Source organism: Ambystoma mexicanum, chromosome 3p (assembly GCF_040938575.1).
Source record: "Ambystoma mexicanum isolate Mex_15411 chromosome 3p, UKY_AmexF1_1, whole genome shotgun sequence".
Classification (NCBI taxonomy): domain Eukaryota; kingdom Metazoa; phylum Chordata; class Amphibia; order Caudata; family Ambystomatidae; genus Ambystoma; species Ambystoma mexicanum.
The window spans coordinates 1,251,929,072-1,251,949,289 of NC_090925.1; the positions used below are offsets into that span (position 1 = coordinate 1,251,929,072).

Consider the following 20,218-nt stretch of genomic DNA (forward strand, 5'->3'; position numbering starts at 1 on the left):
CACAGTATCCACATGGTACCACACTCCTAGTCATGTTAATTCAGTGGGCTGGTAGTGATCAATAATGAAAAATATGCTCAGTAGGGAGTAAATAGGCCAGCAGGGGCCAAATTGACAGACTTAACAGGATGGTAGTGACCAAAGTACAGAGTAAATAGGGTGGTACGCACAAAGTGGAACCATGGAGTTAACAGGACAGTTAATGGTGTGATCAGGCATTGGTGCCACTCACAGCCTCCATCTTGCTGAAGAGAGAGAGTCCATGTGGAGTGGAGGGTGAGCTTGGCAAAGAGGATAAAAGGCTTTATTCTTTGCCAACCTCCCATTGCTTAGCTGGCCAAGTTAATTCACACAGAGAAAGTTTGTGAAGACTGAGGGTCCAGTCACGTGGGCCTCCTATGGCTATCCCCACAGCAGGGAGAGAGAGAGGCTGGATCAGTGAGGGAGCTCACTGAAGTATTCAGTCAAGTTTCACTGTGTTGGAGTGCCACTTCTACATAAAGTACGTGCATGAGCCGCCATGGAAAAAAGGATCTGTGCTCACTTCATGATCATTGCTGCTCACGATCCTCACTCGTGACCATATCTACCGCTCTTGTTTTCACACAAGGGGTGAGGCAGGAGGATCCTGCAGTGGGACCCTATGGGCACCACCTGCTCTTTGAGCATGTGGGAATTAGGAGTCAGAGTACATAAAGATTCCTGACTTTTCACCTGCAACAAAATACTGATCCCGGCGAATACACGGTTACATTCCATGCACGTTGCTGGGAAATGCACAGAACATATTTTTCGTTATTCACCCTACTCTCGGCAGGGAACGCAAATGAAAATGTCACGGATGTGTGAAAACTCAAGCAAAGTATATTCTGCTGCTTTTTACGCATCTGTACCATTGTCTGTCCCAATCAAAAGGAGACCCTTAGAAGAAACAGTGCTTGCCACAACATATGCCTTTCATGCCTGCATACAGAAGTCATCTGGTACTTGCATGTTCTTTACTCAAAATCACCTCCTGTCTAGATGCCTCCAAGCCCCTTGATACTACTCATGTCTATCATGGCTGGGTCTTGTTCCTCCCAATGCTGCAGCTCCACAATGACCTTGCGGCAAATCTCCTCCCACGCTATGGCGTGACTGTTTTCTGATGGAAGCTGCAGCCTCCTCCACAAAACAGACCACAGAGTTGGCATCAGAAAACATGCTTTTTTCAGGCCCAGGTTACGGTGCACACCTGATGGTGTGGAGTGGTGAAGGAGAGCAGCTTGTCAGGCAAGGCATGATCTTCCTCCAGTGAAAAGGATTTGCATGAGGTATTAGGGCAGGAGACAAGCAGTTGGAGGGCAGTAGGGGATAAATGCAGTTTGGAAGGGGCCAGACAGTTGTAGTGCCTGGAGCTGTGGGCAATCCAGGGGGAAACAAATGTCTTCAGAGTGTCTTCTGCAACTCTTGGGGCATTTGAGACCTGCATGTTTCTCCAAAGCTTCGAAGCATGCAGAAGCAGAAATGTATCTGGGTGGCATTTCCGTAATGATTATCCATGTGGAAAAGCTGTGCAGTTTCACCATGCACGTGGATAGCGGATGTGCTATTGCTGGTGGATTTTCAACTGGTTCAAAATTAGCCCGCTAGTAGTAAGTTAAGCATTCCCAAGTTACAGATCATGCTTGTGTAACTTAATAAAGTTGCCATATTGCAAGCACACAAATTGTTTTAGAAATAGTGTATAGTTTTCTTTGGGAATAGTGGAGAAATGGTGCTTGCGTAAAAACGTTTTCCAAGAGTAAGTCACAGTTGCACCTAGCAAAAGGTGCTGTGAAATTGTCCCTTTATTGTGAGTGGTTGCTGATGGAGAATATAAGTCTGGTGCTGGCGTATATAGTGCCGTTACAATAGAGACCTGAGGGCAAGTAGAGCCAACAATAACAAACAGAAATGCAGCACTTGAGCCCATGCTAGGAACTGGATTATTGTATGTGCAGTCATGGAGTAACAGCAGGCAGAGCATGATCAGCATTCCCCCACTCCAGCCTTCCTCTCTCCCCTGACTAGCTGTAGTTGCAGGGGAGCGGGGGGGGGGGGGTTTCATTGGGGCACGAGAAGGTCCATCCACCCCGGTCAGAGCCGCAAGCCTTGTCTACTTAGACGCTACATCACTCCCTCAAAAGTCATATTAGTACACATTAATAAACAAGGCAAGTAGAATGCATCACCCATACACTTTACCACCACCATGTGTAATAGTCCCCTGTGCAATTTGGCACCACTAAAGCAAAATGACACAGAAGAGCATTTAACACAAAAAGACGTAATTTGCAATACTCAGCTAGATGTGTGCGCTGCAATCCTTATAGTTAGAATTCACACAGATCATAGATAAGAAAACGGTTTAGGTGTATTTAACATGCAGCGCAAGGTCTCAGGGATCACGCACACGAAGCTCCGTCTGGTAACACTTGTTTCACTCCCGTTGACTCATGCATCGGGAGGAAAACCTTTGGTGGGGAGGAGGTCTCTTGAAGGTGGCGACATGCTTTAAGATTCCATCCCCTTCTAACAACTCTTGAAAGATAGCTGTTGTATCTTTATGCCACTTGCATCATAGGGCCTCTTCTCCCGTTCACTATTCCACTGGACTTTCAAGAGCATTAAAGCTACACAAGCCATTCGTTCAGTCCTTCTCACCTTGGGAGTTCTTGTTGAACCCCAATTTCTCCAAGAGCGGTAGGGAAGGGCGATCAGCTGTGTCCTCAGATTTGTTCACGAGAGCATCCTTGACTGCCTCATACCCACTCACTACCAGTAGGTTCGTCCAACCCATTTGTAAGCGGAAGATGTTCCCATACTTCTTACTCAGCTGCAAGGAAGCAGAATGTGAATGAATACATATTAGGCAAACAGGCAGCATAGAGCCATACACAGAATAAATCTACACATTTGTGTAAACAAGAAGATACATTCCATTCTGATGCAGATCACTGCCCATGTGTCAATACCTAAAAAGCAAGGTTCTGGGCTTGGTACATGAGCACCATATGAGCATCGGAATACAGTGGAAACTAATAAGGGGGCCTATCCCAATCCCCGAAATCAGACCATATCATTCATTTGGAAAGTAAACTAATAGGGACACCTGAGCATGTATGCATCCAAGGTAGTAGTGTGCGTTAAGTCGGTATGCATTGTTAATAATGAAAAGAAAAAATTACAACACACATTTTAAATGACACCTGAATAACGCCAAAAAGTCACGTTTTTTAATACAAGTATATATGGGGGTGGAATAAGGGATACAAAGGGGTCGGGGTAGTGGGAGGAAGAGGGTAAAAAGGCTGTAGAAACGGGGGATTTGGATGGGGGACACCACAAAGTAAAAAAACTATATTGATCGGATCAACTTTGTTCGTTATTAAAGTATTGTTTAAAATGTTTGTCTATTTAGGGTGTCATTATTAACACATGGAACCGTAGGGTCAATTTGCAAAGATTTGCATTGGAGCAAATCATGGGGTGCCCATAGCATTTCAGATAGCTCCTTAAGACACATTCACAAAACCTACAACTGGAGAAAATCTGGAGTGGCCTGGAGTGTAATGGAGACGCTCAAGTGCAAATGAGATCTTCAAAGATTTGCTCGGGGGCATCTCAGAGATGTCTCAGGAAGCTTTAGAACTGCTCTACTTTTAGGCTTTGCAAATCATATATGAGGTAGCCAGAGAAAATCTGAGATGCGCAGGGCATCTCCTGATCTGCACCGGGCAAATCTTTGGGAATTAGGCTGTATGCACCCCTTCCATATTAAAGACCTGCTACAAGGTCCTTCAATACAGAGGAGGTTGTCAATAAATGCCTTAAATAGGAGTATATAGGCTGCTCTAATAGCCCACCTTATGAGAAGCCTCATCTTTTCCCCTCACCTGTCCCTGTAACTGCCTGGCCTAGTTCACTCATGATGAAAAGCTGAGTACATTATCATTTACACAATATCCTTGCTCCAGTCACATCTTATATCTCCAGAATCTTCCATGGGGTTAAGTGAGATCCTTACTAGAAACTACCAAGAAATGGTCTCTGTGGGGGCATGCAATCCTCCACCCCTTCCCGGATTGTTTTCAACTATTCTGAAAAGTCCTTCCATAGAAGGCCATATTCCAGCCACGGTTCCTGTTGCATGGAGGACATGTGTATCTTTAATAAAGAACATACATATCCAGACTAGACGTACCGCACAGCGAAACATTCCTTACTCCTGATCCCTTAAGTGCTGCAAAGAAAACCCGCTGCTGCCTTGCTGGACAATTTGTTTAGTATTTTGCCTCTCTTAACCACGGAGTGGGTTACCTGAACCCTCACAGCTACACATTAATGCTCAGAAATACAAAAGCACACTACTAGCGTAGGAATGGGCTAGGCATTTGCCAAGCACTGCCATAATGGCACTGTCTGGACATAAGATGGCAACACGTACTTATCGTTTTTAAAGAAAATTAATAAAAATATAATTTGAAGATAAAAAATGATGGCAACATGTGGGAAATGTTGAAATTACCTGTCCGTACCATAGAAGGGCCTGGGAAATGCCTAATATGTATACACACGCCAAAATTGTTGGGTTTGTCAATGCTTGTTTTAACAGAACTTTGTTGTAAGGCATAGATATAAATCACTTTCCTAAAGCACACTTGTTTAAGACATGTGTATTACACCAGTAGCGCATTTACAACTTTTAGAACCTTGAAACCTAACTGCACTGCTAGAAATAGGATACTGTAGACATGCGTTATGCTCATATCAATTTAATTAGAAAATCTATTAATTCAAACAATTAATTCAGCGTGTACTAGAACACCACTGTATCTATAGGTTCGACAAACAGACATTAACAAAACCGTAAACACAACAAACATTTCAAAATGTAGTGCAAATTACAGCCTAAAAGCAATCCTAAAATCTTGAGTGCTATAATGTTTAAAGTGCAAAATCCTCATACATTTTCATTCGTATGTACAACAAAACTTCTTACAATTCACAAATCTTCCTAAAAACCAACAAGGTGCAGCAGCGTTTTCTGTGCTTGTCCCTTCGGATGCGACTGCATGTGGTAACTAAGAGGTCTGGGATACATAGCCTCCACCTAATTTAAGACGTGGGAGAAATACATCTATGCCAAGAACACCTGTTCTAGTACCTGCTGAATTAATTGTTTGAATTAATTGTTTTTCTAATTAAAATGATATGAGCATAACGAATGTCTACAGTATCCTGTTTCTAGTAGTCCTGAAGGTTTCAAGGTTTTGGTGTGTGCATTTACAACTTCAATTAAGCCATTCATCCTCAGAGGACTCCACGGACTGCTTAGAAACAATACTGGCAGGTTAAAGTTTGATCTTACAACTGGGTGGAGGTCGGTCACAGTGATGTCAGGAGGATGTGTTTTGGGCAGGGAGGGGCAGGTAGTGGGTGGGGTAGAACGTTCGGACTAGCAAAGGTCTAGGCAGTCAATGGGTAGGTAAGTAACCAAACAACATTAAAAAGCTATGTGTCCCTCCTCACATGCCGCCACCCTTCTAGCTGTGCTGCAATGCAATAGTTTGTTTACAGGTGGTGCTTTGGCACCACCTGATAGTCAAAACTAAAAAATGATAAAACATTGTGCACAGCAACATGATATAATTGGCCAATAACTGCAAATATGAACATGACCGAAGGAAAAAGTATGAATTTCTTACCAACACTGTGACCAGGTTTTATGTTATGACTCAGAGTAACAGTGGTTTCCCTCATAGTGAAGTGTATCCACTGTCATGTTATGAGTTGCATTTATTAGCCACTTACATCCTGTGGCTATTGTGAGAAACCTGAAGGTGTCTCCCTAGCCAGTCCCCGGGGATCTGCCGTCCAGGTGGCCAGGACACGGCCATCGCTATTGAATCCAGTTCCTTGGGGTGGACCAGTGAGGGAGGATCACCTGAATGGGGGGTCCCCAGGGAGTGTAAGCGGGACACCGACAGGTGAGACACGGGATCACCCTTTTTACAACACCTTTTCCCCATCCTACCACGTAGGATATCCAAAAGCACTGCCCCCCGTTTTCCGACACAAACACTTTCGCACTACACACCAGAGAATGGACTAACACCAGAGCCGTTTACCTGAGATGTCCCAATACAAGGGTCAGGCAAAGTCAGGCAATTAATCAGAATCTCACACACCTGACAGCCCTTTCCCTTCCCCAAAGGGATAAAAGGTGGAGCAAGAGCACAGTACGGGCAAGGCAGATCGCACGACGAGACAGCTATCCAGATCCGGCAGTTCAAGAGGAGGATAAAGGCAGCGAATATTGAGAGGCTGACAAGGAGGGAGACGACCTTGCGTTTTTTAACGCAGATCTGCGAAACCTTCGCAGAGAGAATTGTAAGAGCGAGGACAATAGCTCAAGTGTGCTGCAACAGATGTCAACGGTACACGGAGCGTGTCGACGCTGATAAGCGGGAGCGAGGGAAACTCCTGCTACCGTTGTACTGGCCTTGACTCCAGTTACGAGGAAAGCCAAGCGGTACATTACAGCCGGTGAGTCGAGGGGAGAGACGATAAGAGCAAGGCTGCAGTGGCGTAACACAAAATGTGGGGGCCCCCCTGCGAGCCATGCTGAGGGGGCCCCCCAACTCAGCAACAAATCACTGGTCACGCCACACTCTGGGCCGCCATAGATCATCATGCTTGTGCAATACCCACAAATGTGCTGCTGAAGGTATATGCCGCACACTGCACTAGCAGAACGATAGAAATATGTGTTTTAATGCACACACCCTCGCTCCAGCCTTGGCATTTCTGTAATCAAACCTTCACCACTGGCACGTTCCCCTCTCCCCTTAAGCACTCCCTTATGCATCCACTCCTCAAGAAGCTGTCTGCCGATCCTGCCTGCCTGGCAATCTATCGCCTGATCTCCATCACCCCTTTCCTGGGCAAACTGTTGGAAAAGCTGTCCATCTCCCAGCTTACTCTCAACACAGAATCTGTTGGTTGTGATGCATGAACTTCAGTCTGGCTTCAGAGCTGCCAGAGTCACGGAAACTGCTCTCCTGAACACCTGCGAAGATCTGATCTCTAACCTTGATTCCAGCATTCTTTCTGTCCTCATCCTCCTTGATCTTTCCTCTGCTTTCGACACGGTCAACCACGCCGTCCTGATCAATCTTGATCAATCGACTCCATGAGAACATGGGCATCACGGATCAGACCCTTGAGTGGCTGACCATCTTCCTCTTCGACAGCCCCTCCCAGGTCCAAAGTGGTCCCTTTCTCTCTGCTCCATCCTCTCACCCTGGTTTTTCAACCTCTACTTGGCCCCTTTGGCCCACCTGATCTCTACCTTCGCCTCTAACTTTCAGTGTTATGCGGATGACACTCCGCTTTCCTTCAGGCTCCCTTCATACTCCTCTCTTCTCTCGCTCATTCCTGACTGTCTATCTGCGATTCAGGATTGGTGTGCCTCTAATGATCTCTGCCTTAATGTCAGTAAGATGGAGATCTTTCTAATTTGGACTCCTGCCCCCGCTTTCCCTCTCTCACTCTGGCCGCCCGACTTGGGCCCTCTTCCTTCGACATTCTGTCAGGCAAACAACCTTGGTGTCATCTTTGACTCCACTCTCTCATTCTCTCCTCACATCTTGGACATCGCCAGGAAGTCCCACTAACAGCTGCTCCTCCTCAAAGGTACTCTTCCCTTTCTCACTATGCCCCAGAAGCTCACTTTCTCCAGAGCCTTGGTTCTCTCTAGGCTGGACTACTGCAACAGCCTCTTTCTCAATCTGACTTCCTCTACTCTCCACCCTCTGCAACTAATCCAGAACATGACTCAAGCCCAAGGAATCATATCTCTCCAGCCCTGAAATCTCTCCACTGGCTCCGAGTTGCTGCACGGATCAGGTTCAAGACCCTTTGCATTGTCCACAAGGCTTTCTGTGCCTGGGGCCCACACTACATCCAACGCTCTCTTCCAAAATATCTTCCTTCTTAAGCCCTTTCCTCTGTTACCTACCTTAAGCCCTTTCCTCTGTTACCTACAGATCACTCTCCTCTGCAGGCACTTCCTTCTGGAATGGCCTCCCTGCCCCTCTCAAACTTGAGCTGGACCACCTGAAGTTCTGGAAGCAGCTCAAACCTTTCCTCTTCTCTTCTGCTTTCTCTCTCTCCCTCCCCTGCTGGCCTACCTGACCTACCTGTCTGCTGTACCGACTGGTTGCTTGGCTACCCTCAGAGTCTCACTGAGTCCAGACTCTTTCTTGACAGTCATCCTTGCACTGCCTCTGGGCCTACCACGAAGTTAAGGACTGTAACTGTAACCCTACAGTCCCTTGTTCTCCTTGCACTACCCAGAGCCGCGCTGCACTTACTCAGAGCATTGCTGCCCTGTTTTTCCCTCTCCTCTCCCTTGCACCCGCACCCCCTCGCTTTCCCCTTGCACTTCTCATTCTTGCACGATCTGACTGACACAAGGCCTAGTAAGATTGTTTATCTTGTTCTCCCTTTATTTTCCCGCCCTTTTGTTGTTGCGCCTAGAAACACTTGCGTACAGGTGCGTTATAAATGACTTATATCATTTGATCACAGATGCCCAGAAAAATATACAAAGCCGCAGTAAGAAGCGGCTGGACTGGCAGCACCCAAATGGCAGTCTTGCCAGGTAATTCACTTAGCAGGACTGCTTTATTAGAAATGCCCAGTTAAAAAAAAATGTCATACCAAACTGAGGAATGACTAGACTGGCTACACCAAAATGCCTCTCTAGCCACTAATACCACATATCATGCCTGATTAGCCTGGACATGGACAGCCTTTATGATTTGTTGCACAAACCTGCACCTCCCACACATCCCTTCTCCCTCTCAACCCTACCCCAACCTCCAAACTCTGCTTCTGTGCCCGGAATTACCTCCACGTCCCTCTTCCTTGTCCCAGAGCTTATGGATAAGGCTGTTTGCCTCATAGGTAAGTATTGGGATGAGGAAAAGTGGGACTAGGAGTAATGATGATTACAGGTAGTTAAGTCAGGCATTACCTCCATGTACCTCTACCTCATCCCAGTACTTGTGTATAAGGCACTCTGCCTCTTACACAAGTGCTGTCTCATACACACTGGGACGAGGAAGAATAGGGCTAGGAGTAATGAGTAATCAAGGCATTAAACTCAAGTATTGCTGCAACACCATTGAGTTGACTGGGATTCAGCACTCCCTCCCCCTTCCCCCTGAAATTTTGGACTACGATGACTCAACCTGGTCGACCTTCACAGCAGTTGCCAGACAGAACAGGACACCGATCTTAAATGGCACCTGGGTTTTGCTGTTAACAAGAGTCCAACAATTACTAACATAAAGCATTTCACTGTTAGCACCTGCATTCAAATGCCAAATTTTTTAGGCAATTGAAATCGTGATATGGGTTTAATACTTGCATGCCAGCGGAGTGATTGGAAGGGTAGGAAGGCAGCGAGACCGCTCATTCTCACAGCAGTCCATAAGTGGGTGCTTTCAAATTAAAGGAGAGAACGCAAGCACACACACCATTCACCATATACACACACGCGCACCCAGCAATCCATACATTTAAGTGTGCATTCTTTCACCATACAGGGACACCCAAGCAGCTATCCATCATTTAAATGTGCACCCTTTCACCATAGAGGCACACCCAGGCAGCCACCCATACATTTAAGTGTGCACCCTTTCACCATACACTCACACAGGCAGCCACCTATACATTTAATTGTGCAGCCTTTCACCATACACTCACACAAACACACATGCACACACACACACACACACACACACGTCATGGGGTTGAGGAGGGCCCTAATACTTCCCCAAAAATTGGGCCTCATTACAACTATGCCGGTCCAGAAACAACGGTCCCGGTAAGCTTACCGGGACCGTTGTTTCCGGACAGGCATATTACAGCTCTGCGGGCGGTTGCTATCCCGCCCGGCAGGTTAGACCAGACCTGCCAGGCGGAACGACACCCACCCACAGGGTTTTCATGGAAGCACCGGCACCATTATTATTGGTGTCGGTGCTTCCGTGGACCCCATTCCCATAGAGTCCAATGGAAATGGGGACTTAATCATTTGCCGGCGCCTGACTCCCCGGACTGACGGGCTTGTAATCTCCCTGTGTTCCTGGGAAGTCTGGCACCTGTAAATCATTACAGGTCTGGCGGCAACCTGCCGGTAGCACCGGCACAGTTACCGCCAAAGCCGCCATGAGACCCATTGTTTCTTTTTGAAGTCACTCTGACTTCATAAAGAAATTATTTCCGTTAAGGACCGAACCATTACTTTAAGTCATAGGGCTCCCCCCACCCCATGACATGGAGGCCTCCAGCCTAGGGTCAGCCATGCCATGGGGGGGGGGGAAGGGTAGGTGGAGCCCTCAGACTTCAAAAAGAACATTTATTTTTGTAGTCACTGCCTTCATAAAGAAATCATTGTCTTTATGAATGCAGAGTAAATTGAAAAAGAAAAAAAAATCTTTTTTTTTATCCAGGGGCCCCCCCACACAACATGTGCTGGCGGGGCTCCCCGGACCGCGGGGGTTGTGGGGGCCCCCGTTACGCCAGTGCAAGGCTGTGGTGAATGAAAGACAAAAAAATGGCAAAGATGAACTAAGTTCAAAGAACTGTAAAAGTGATACGGGGATACCAGCTGCAGAGGGAACGGGCACCAAGTGGGTGCTAACTCGAGACACTTGGTCGATCCCCGTCTGAATGAAACTACAGAAACCAGAAGGCCGTAGGAGAGCCACCAAGTTAGGTCAAATAGGTCACAGAGGAGATAATGCAAAATCCCTGTACAGTAGAAAGCCTTTGACCTAAGAACTGCGAGAAAGCAAGGGAAGTGACTCCTGCAAACATTTGTGAATATGAAATTGGCAAGAGTGAATACAACCAAGGGATGCTGATGAGAAGGGGGCAAGTCTAAAGTCACAAGAAACAGGGCTTTGACAAGAGTGAACCCGGCCGAGGGATGTCCACTGGAACTGTTTAAAAAGACATTCTTTTTATTTATTATTAGCATTAGGTTAAAATATAACCTTTTACCAAATTCCATTCATCAACATTAAAACATAATTTCCAGATAAACTAAAATTAATTTTTACATAATTTGCTTCCATGATAACACGTCAAGGCTATCAAACGTCACTTCCACATTGCTGCCTCATTATGAGCCATCATATGATTTACAAAAAATTTGTATCACTCTACACAACTGCCAAACTACATTTGTCCCAAGCGGACAAAGACTTCTCCTAGGTAGTTTACGAATGCCAAAGTTAAAGATAAGCTCTCCCTCAACATCAGTCGATCCCACCATTGGTCCATTGACAATGATGGAAAGGCATGAATAATCGAGGCCAACCACTTCGTCCTTAGTTCTGTTAGTGCAGGGCAAGTGATGACCAGGTGCTGTAGTGTTTCCATTGCCGAATTAGATCTACACAATCTACAAATGCAGTCCGTCTTTTTACCATCTTTGGACCTCCATGTGCTCGTAATTTCTTTGGTTGTAAAGGCGTTTAAGCGAAACCGCATAAACTGGTTGCGAAAGTAGCTACTCGGAAATCTGACCAGGTACTTAGGCGATGAGTTAAGAGCTCGTGATTCCGAGAATTATCTTCTATAAAAGGTATATGCTGATCTTTCCTCTTGTGTTTGAATCCAGACACAGTCCCACAGATTTCTTTTTACTTCACACGGGTTAGTAATAAGCAGTTTTTCTGAAGTATCAAGACTCTTTAAAATTTCCTTACAGATGTTAGCCCATTATAGTTCCTTCCAGGATGGCCCCTTCTGCAAAAGCTCAAAACCTCGCATTGGAGAAGGGGGTCTACATTTTTGGAAGAGTACCAGGGATTTCCCCACTACCAAAGAGTAGAGGGAGTTTAAGCTGAACTCCATTCTAACTGCTTGGATAGGCATTTCCCGTGGCAGGTTCAAGACCCTTTTCCAAATTAAACCCTCCAAGCGTGGCCAGGTGGTAGCCAGGAGGACAAAGGAAGCCTCAGCACCAACGGTAATTATTGGAACAACCTTCATTTTATAGAATTGAATTAGAGACTTAAGAGTAAATGTACAGTACTTTTCTCTGACAATCCTGGCTTGTGAGGCCAACGTCTTCATTTTACACCTTAGTATTGTTAGCCTGGGGCATCCACCATGCTGTTGTTCACACACATCCCCGAAAAGGTCATTTAGCTCACATGGGCAAGCTTTTCCCCATTTAGGTACCAAGACCCTTCCTCTGGCATCTCCTTCTCCCTGATTGCAAGATCGAAATTCAGGATTTTTTGCTATTTATCATCAGCCCATTTTCACAAACATAGGCTTGTAAGGCATCCAATTGTCTTTGCAGACCGACCTGGGTCTGGTCAATAAGAACCAAATCATCCACATAGAGAAGCCTATCAAGAGGGAGGCCAGCCAGTTTGGACGGAAACTTATGTTTGTAAATGCTTTCTCAATGTCAGAAATGAACAAATTGAAAAGAGCAGGAGCCAAAGGGCAAACCTGCTTAAGACCTTTCATTGCTGGAATTGAGTTGGAGAGTAAGCCCTTTCCATCCAATTTTACTTGTAGTGAACTATTAAAGATCATTAGTAGCTTCTAGGAGATCGTCCGGGCAACTCCAACTCTTCATCTTAGACCATAGTTTATTCTGGTCGATGGTGTTGAATGCTTGAGCAAGATCTATGAAGGCAAGGTAGAACATGGCGCCTTTCTTCTCTTTAGTTCTGCTTTTCAGTATGTTTAACAAAAAAAATATAATGCCGTACCCACTCCTTTCACAAAGCCCTATTGTTTGATGTCATACTGGCCCCCCTACGTACTCCAAGGGGTCAGTCCTTGTAGGCTCAGAGAAGCAAATAACTTCCCAGCCACATCCAGTAATGCAATCGGCCTGTAATTAGACAGAATAGACCAGTCACCTTTTTTGAAAATCGGGACTATAATCAATGTTTTCCAGGATGTCGGTACTTTCTTAACCTTTTTTATATACTCAAAAAGGACCCACAAAAAGGATGCCCACTCTTTAGGGTACTTCTTGAGCATAGCATTAGTCATCCCGTCGGGCCAGCGGCCCTGGAATTGCTGGCTCTGTTAATCAGGCGAAGGATCTCCTCTCGCGTTGTTTCAAAGGACCATCCCCCAATCATTGGGGAACATGACCTATCCGAGGTCGACTCTTCAGAATGGAAAAAAACCCTAAAATGATCTTCCCAGCCTTTGGCTGATATTGCATTGAGAGTATGTGCCTCTTGTGGCTGATTTACACCATTCATCCATTGCCAGATATGGGAGGTATTTTTAGCCTCAATGTTCTTAAGCATGTTTTTGGCATCTCATTGCGTGAGCATCTGTTTGTGTGCACGAACCCAATTTCGATCAGCCTGCTGTAACTTTCTACCACTCATAAGAGCTTCTTGAGTTCCTTGTTTTTTAGCTGCCTCAGCTTGCTATTTAGCTATTTTTTCTTGGTGGCAACTAGTTTGTAGAAGCAGTGTAGGGTAAGTCCCACATCAGTTGGTGGTAGTCTACATCTGGTTCCCTTAACATGGAACATTCCCTGTGCATTCGGTTTCCCAATCTCCTAGTTAAGAGGTAAATTCTTGCTATGTTTACCACTAACCTGTTACAACCCATATTTACCTTCAGGGGCACCGTGTAATAGATCGCCGATTGTACAAACTGGGGGGACAGACTAGTTTCAACATATGATGATCGCTCTGGTTTGTAGGTACTACCGATAACGGCTGAAAATGGCCAGCATGTTTTTAGAGGCATAAACGTAGTCTAGAGTTTTTTATTCCTGACCTTCCTCCCAGGTGGCCCCAGGAGGAATATCCCACTTAATACTGCTATTAAGCACATGGATGTGCCTTAGTTGCAGATCTTCCCGCCACTGCAAGCCTCCGAGTTCCGCTTCCGTAGATGGTGGAGAAGCGTCTTCTATCAGACGTTTCTATTTATAAAAACAGTGTAGATTTAGATCCCTGCAGATTATAATGAAGGGATCTGGCCATGTTTCCAGTGCCTCATCCACGAGATCCATCATTACTTCACGGGAATTGACACACCCATGGGTTTTTTGTCCCAAGAAACAGGGAGTAGACAAGAGTGAACCTGGCAGAGGGATGTCCACTGGAACTGTTTTAAAAAGACATTAAGATTTGTTAAAAGCCATAGTGAAACCGGTGGAGGGAAGTGGAGAGTAAAGAGGGGTCAGCACCCGGAGGAGGGAGACCCAGTGGTGCAGAATCCTTACCCTAATTGAAATCAGGAAACAAACTTTCATTTGTTGAAGAAAATTATGTTATTTTGTTGGTTGAATATGTCAGGCCCTCGAAGGCAAGAGACTTTCAAAAGAAACAAGACTTGGCCATCAAGGCTCCTGGTAAACTGCAACAGAACTGTCGACTCATGCTGGGGAAGCTCGAGTGTGTGCTGTGTTCCACGATCCCATGTTACCCCATGCTCAAAACTTGGGCAAGGGAGAACCAAGCTACCACATCCAGACATTATTTGAGAACACTTCTTTCTTTCCTTGAAAACTATCCTACACCCTATTTGTATTAGTTGTAAGGTTTGGCAGCAGGTTTCTTAGTATAGGCCCTTTTTATTTGACACAACGACACAAGGACTGCCTTATTATTATTTACATCTGATGGTCTACGCTTACTCCCATCTTAGATTTAGGTTTAGATTAGGCATTTTTTCAACATGCATACAGTTTAGTAAACACCTGTGAGTTATCGTTGAATTGGCTTCGCCATGAGGCTGAGCCATGACCCGTGTCCCACAAGCCATCCTCAATATCCACTGTACCTAGCGTGCAGCCTGGTCAAGTGTCCACTATACTCTTATAAATGGCATCAGGAGCCCTTGTTCATGGTTTAAGGCCATGGTTTGCAGCCATGGCAAGTGCCCAATTCTCTGGGTCATGGCCTTAAGCCATATCGCAAGCCCTGCCAACCAACCTACAGGGCAACTTAACAAGATCGCAACGTTTTGTCAGTCAATGTCAGTGCTTTTTATAATTGTAGATATTTCATTTTATTCCAGCACTGAATGCAAGTTATAAAACATTCAACTTTCAAATATATGAACCAACTATAGGGCCTCATTACAAGTTTGCTGGTATTGCAGTGAATACACCACGATACTGAGAAACTGAAATACTGATACCGGCACTCGTTCCGGCAGTATTACCACCAGATTATGAGTGCCGGTGACGGTTGTAAATCCACATTCCATGGAGTTCCAATGGACTCCGTGGGGGATTTTGCCAGTATTAACGGCACCGGTAATACAAGCGAGTTTTTGCCAGTAAGGTGCCTGACTTACCTCCAGTTTTCTGCAGGAGTTCCTTCATGGACATGGCCACAAACCCTGGAACACAGACTTCATTGATGTTGGCGGCCCGGCAAAGCAACCTAGTAGTAGAGATTGGGCAGTGCCTGCAACCTAGCCCAGAGGCACCTATTCCCCAATTGTAGGACCATGGGCCACTGTCCATGACTTGTGGCCTTGGCAACTGGCCACACTCCCTGGGCCATGAGATTCAGCTACCTTGCCTGCCCCACAAATCAAAAAGTAAACATTGGCCATGGCCTGTAACCTGGCCCAGTGTCTGCTATACCCCCATAATTGGGACTGTGGTCCACTGTTCATGGCTTGCAGCCAAGGTCAAAGGCCACAATCCCTGTGCATACTTTTCATCCATGGTGCACGCCCTGCTAAGCATCTCTGAGTGGACATTGGGCGTTGCCGCAGGCCAGGCCCAGTGTCCAATTTAACCCCACAGTCAGTCCCTGGAGGCCATGGGCACAGGTCATACCTCAGGAACAAAAGTGGCATCACTATTTTTTGTACCAACATTTAGGCCCTTTTAAAAAAACTAAAACACTGGATGGATTAACATAAAATATTTGAAAGTTATGTGCAGATTCGTGAAATGGTGTAAGTTATAAGCAACCCAAAAAAGTGCTCTTCCTATGGGAATGCATCTGAACCATAACTATCAAACTTCCTGACAATTTCACTAGTATTCTCTGAGGTAGGGAAGGCCCTCTTAGTTTTAGGGATAGGGAGGCATTTTTCCAACCTTTTCATATTTAATAAAGGGTTATACCCAGAAACATGCCACGGTTGTGTCCGAGCCTTATTTCTGCACCCTTACAGAAGGCAGGGACAAATCTGACCATATCATCATTGCTGGGGCACATGAAATGACGTCATGCACAAGAGTGGGGCCAACATTACACATCATACCGCCAGGAACCAATGAACACACTGCTCTGCAAGTTGAACCCAGAATTTTGAGGTGTGTCAGTCGTGCAGCAAAGTGGTGTGTCTACCAAGTCCATCAGCCGCACTCAAAAGCAAAGTAGTTGTAGTAGAACAATGTCTATAAACCAGCCATAGCAAGTCATCATAACTGTCCGTGAGTACAGATCAGATGCTCAATGCTAAATTGAGTGATAATGCTGACAGTAGATCTTCTGTCATACTGCTTTGTTGAAAATAAAGGCTTGCATTAAGCTGATGGCAAGTGTTTATGGACCGATTATAAGGCTGCAATTGGGTGACCTTCCCCTTTAGTGGAGAGCTGGGAAAATTAATCATGCTGTCCATCAAAAAGCCACTTGTGTATGCAAGGTTTAGATGGTAGGAGTCACACAGATGCAGGAATCTGGGATAAAGCGGGGCAGGTTGTGGCAGAGTAGCTAACACACTGGCTACTAGCATTGGGATTTGTGGGATCAGACAATGGGCCTCATTACAAGGTTGGCACTCTGGTAATAACGATACCGGTAAGGCAATACCGGCATCTTTTACCAGACCGGCCCATCACAACCTGCAATGCCGGGCCTACCGGCATCGACAGGAACCCGCTGTAACCGTGCACCACCGTACCAGCATGCGCGCGGGCGTCATGCCAGTAACACAGGCAAGCCGCAAGGAAGAGGACATTACGAGTCGCACGGACATGCGCATACCGGCATGCAGATGCCGGCAAGAAAGGTCCCCATGATGCCGGTAACACCGGCATCGCAGATCACCCGTTAATATCAAACTGCTGTGTACCCAACTGCCACAGGTGCAATCAGCACAGGTAGAGGCAATGGAGCCTGGCCCTGCACACAAGGAGCACACCCACACACCACACCCCTTGAAAGACAAACATGATTCCAATTGCAGTTACGATACTGGAGCTGGAGGACATGCCTGCACTACTACTCATTGAGCAGGCAGTACACCAGGGATTACAGAGGAGACGCAGGAGGAGAAGGAGGGTGAGACTGGCCCAGCAAATCCCACCAGTGCAGGCAGTGGTTCCCCGCAGGCAGCCACCAATCCCTTGCATAAGGGCCAGTCCATTCAACTTAACCCCAGCACAGATCCACACCCTGTACCGCCTGGACAGGGACACCATCACCACCATTGTGGATCTAATACATGATGACTTGGTCAACCTGATCAACATCTGCACGGCCATCCCCCCTCTGCTGAAGGTGGTGTATGTGCTCCACTTCCTGGCCACAGGCACCTACAAGCACACAGTGGGGCAGCTGCATGGCATCTGGCAACCATGTTTTTCCGGTGTGCTAAACCAAGTGCTGGATGCACTCCTAAAGCACGCAAGTGCCCACATATCCCTAACACGGACAGCACAGGAGGTGAATGACACCAAAATTGCATTTCATGCACTGGCAGGCATGCCTAATGTCATTGGTGACCTGGCCTTCACCCACGTGGAGTTGGTTGTCCCACATGCCGTGGAGGAAGTGTACCGCAATCGGAAGCTATACCACTCCATCAATGTGCAGATGGTGTGTGATGCAAGCAAGATGATAACACATTGCTGTGCCAGATTCCCAGGATCCATACATGATGCAATGGTGCTGCGGAACTCCTCGCTTCCGCCCTACATGGAACGACTTGCTGCACAATGTGTCTGGCTGCTGGGTAAGTCCGATCACAGGGCCATGGGTGTGTTTATGGGGGTCTGGGGGGGGGGGTGGCATGCAAATGCAGCCTGTATGCTTTCCTGGCATATGGGGGCATTGTGGGAGGGGGGTGGGTGACATGCATTTGCAGGCTGTCTGCTTTCCTGGCAAATGGGGGCATTTTGGGGGGGTGACATGCATCTGCAGCCTGTCTGCTTACCATGCAAATGGCAAATGACAGATACAAACCTGTGCCCACCCCTGCACATGTCCACTGGACATCATCAGAACGCAGCCACAGGTACCACAATGCACCACCCTGCCGCCACAAAGCCAAATACACATGAGCGTATCAAAGTACCTTACAGGTTATGCATCCATTACTGGTCAAGACGAAATGCCACACATGGAAACCCCCATCACTGCCCCTCACCGACATAATACCATGCCAACATGTGCACATGAAGGCAAACTCAAAAATACCATGCCACAAGGTATAGAAATGGAATCCATCAAGTAGTCAACATCACCAACATGCATGCCATTTGAGCAGTAACAATCCACAGCACTCCAGTGCCAGCATGCCAGTTGACACCAAGCCACATCCAAGGAACGTATCCCTACATTGGCGGACCATACCAACAACCACATCATGCCCTTGTCAAATGTGTGAAGATGCTGAGGGACATATGCATGGCGTCACCAATCATCAGAAAGCACGATTGCCAAAAACACCTGTAACATGATGGGCGTCAGCCTAATGCATTGGTTAAATCCCAACATGCATATGGTAACATCCTCTCCCACAGATCCCTCACATGTGAGCACATCATGGACCTTCGCACCCCATCTAGGCGAGTGGTGAATCTGATGTCAATGCACATTCGTGTACGTCAGCCAGGCCCCCCCCATCATGTATTGCCAAGTAGTACACATACCTGATATGCATTGTCAATAGCTGCTGTTGAAAACCCACTGCACATCAACAATGCACATGATGTGCACAAATGGAATGGAATGAATGCTCACACACATACATCATTGTGCTCGCATGCAGGTGATGCTGGATATCCCCTGAAGCCGTGGCTCCTCACCCCTGTCCGGAATCCACAGAACAGGCACAAGGAGGACTACAATCGTGCTCATACATGCATTCGTGTGGTGATAGAGCAGACCTTTGGCCTGTTGAAGGCACGGTTTTACTGCCTAAGCAGGTCGGGTGGCGCACTCATCTACGGACCTGAGAAGGTGGGCAAGATCATAATGGTATGTGCTATGCTGCGCAACATGTGCATCCGGCGCAAAATACTGCTGCCACCTGACATGGACCAGCCACCACTGGGCGAGGATAAGGTTGATGATGAAGATGATGCTGCACATCGGCCAGGCCATGATGCACATGAGGGACGTGCTGTCCGCCAATCATTGATTAGCCAATATTTCTGATGCACTGGGATGAAAAGGGTGCTTAAAATGTGGGATTGTGGGCACTGGGATTGGGGGACTCTGGGCACCGGACACTGTACAACAAATTGACACACACTCAAGAAGCAATGTCCAGTCATGTGTTTTTTTGACACAACAGGAGTATTAATCTGGTGAAACTTTTTACATGTATGTCCCCCCATCCGCAGTATATCAAAGTCTACCCACCCCCTAACAGCCCCGCACACCCATGACCCCCGCACCCCAACAGCCCCACACACCCTCAGCTCAATGTGACTTTGAATGGACTGCAAACCAACACATCCAAGGGTCCCCTGCTATGGACGCCCCCTTTTCGATGGAGGTGTTTGCATTCATGGAAGGCGCATGCTGCGCAGCGACCTGCAAACAGGGCTAGTTTGTGTCGATTTTGTAGGCGTGGTGCTCATTGATGTAGTTTGTTGTTGTTCAGGTGCGGCAGGGCGGCGTAGTTCCATGTAGCTGGCCATGCGGTCAAGGGTCTGTGCAACAGATGTGAAGCCCTCATGAACCCGCTTTGCAACGCGGTTGACAGCATCGATTCCTGTCTCCCCTCCATGTGAGACAACCGTCCCTCTAGGTCCCCGATAGAAGTGCCTTGGGATGGCTGCATGGCTGTTGGTGACCTGCTGAACACAGGGCTGTGTGAATGTGAAGTCGACTTCCCCCTCGTCCAAGTGTGCTTCGGGCACATGCTCAGGGGTGCCCTGTGGTGTGTCCTGCTGGCTAGGTGTGTGTCCGCCATT

The 20,218-nt window shown here is 46.9% G+C and overlaps 1 protein-coding gene across 2 annotated transcripts in view; it reads right to left on the reverse strand.

Moving 5' to 3' along the window:
- LOC138581414 (cytochrome P450 2D15-like) overlaps window positions 1-20,218 on the reverse strand; it is a 703,698-nt gene that overhangs the window by 674,290 nt on the left and 9,190 nt on the right. For both annotated transcript variants that reach the window (XM_069652729.1, XM_069652730.1), the window contains exon 2: window positions 2,686-2,857. In XM_069652729.1, the coding sequence (XP_069508830.1) occupies window positions 2,686-2,857 (172 nt within the window). The remainder of the gene's footprint in view (window positions 1-2,685; window positions 2,858-20,218) is intronic.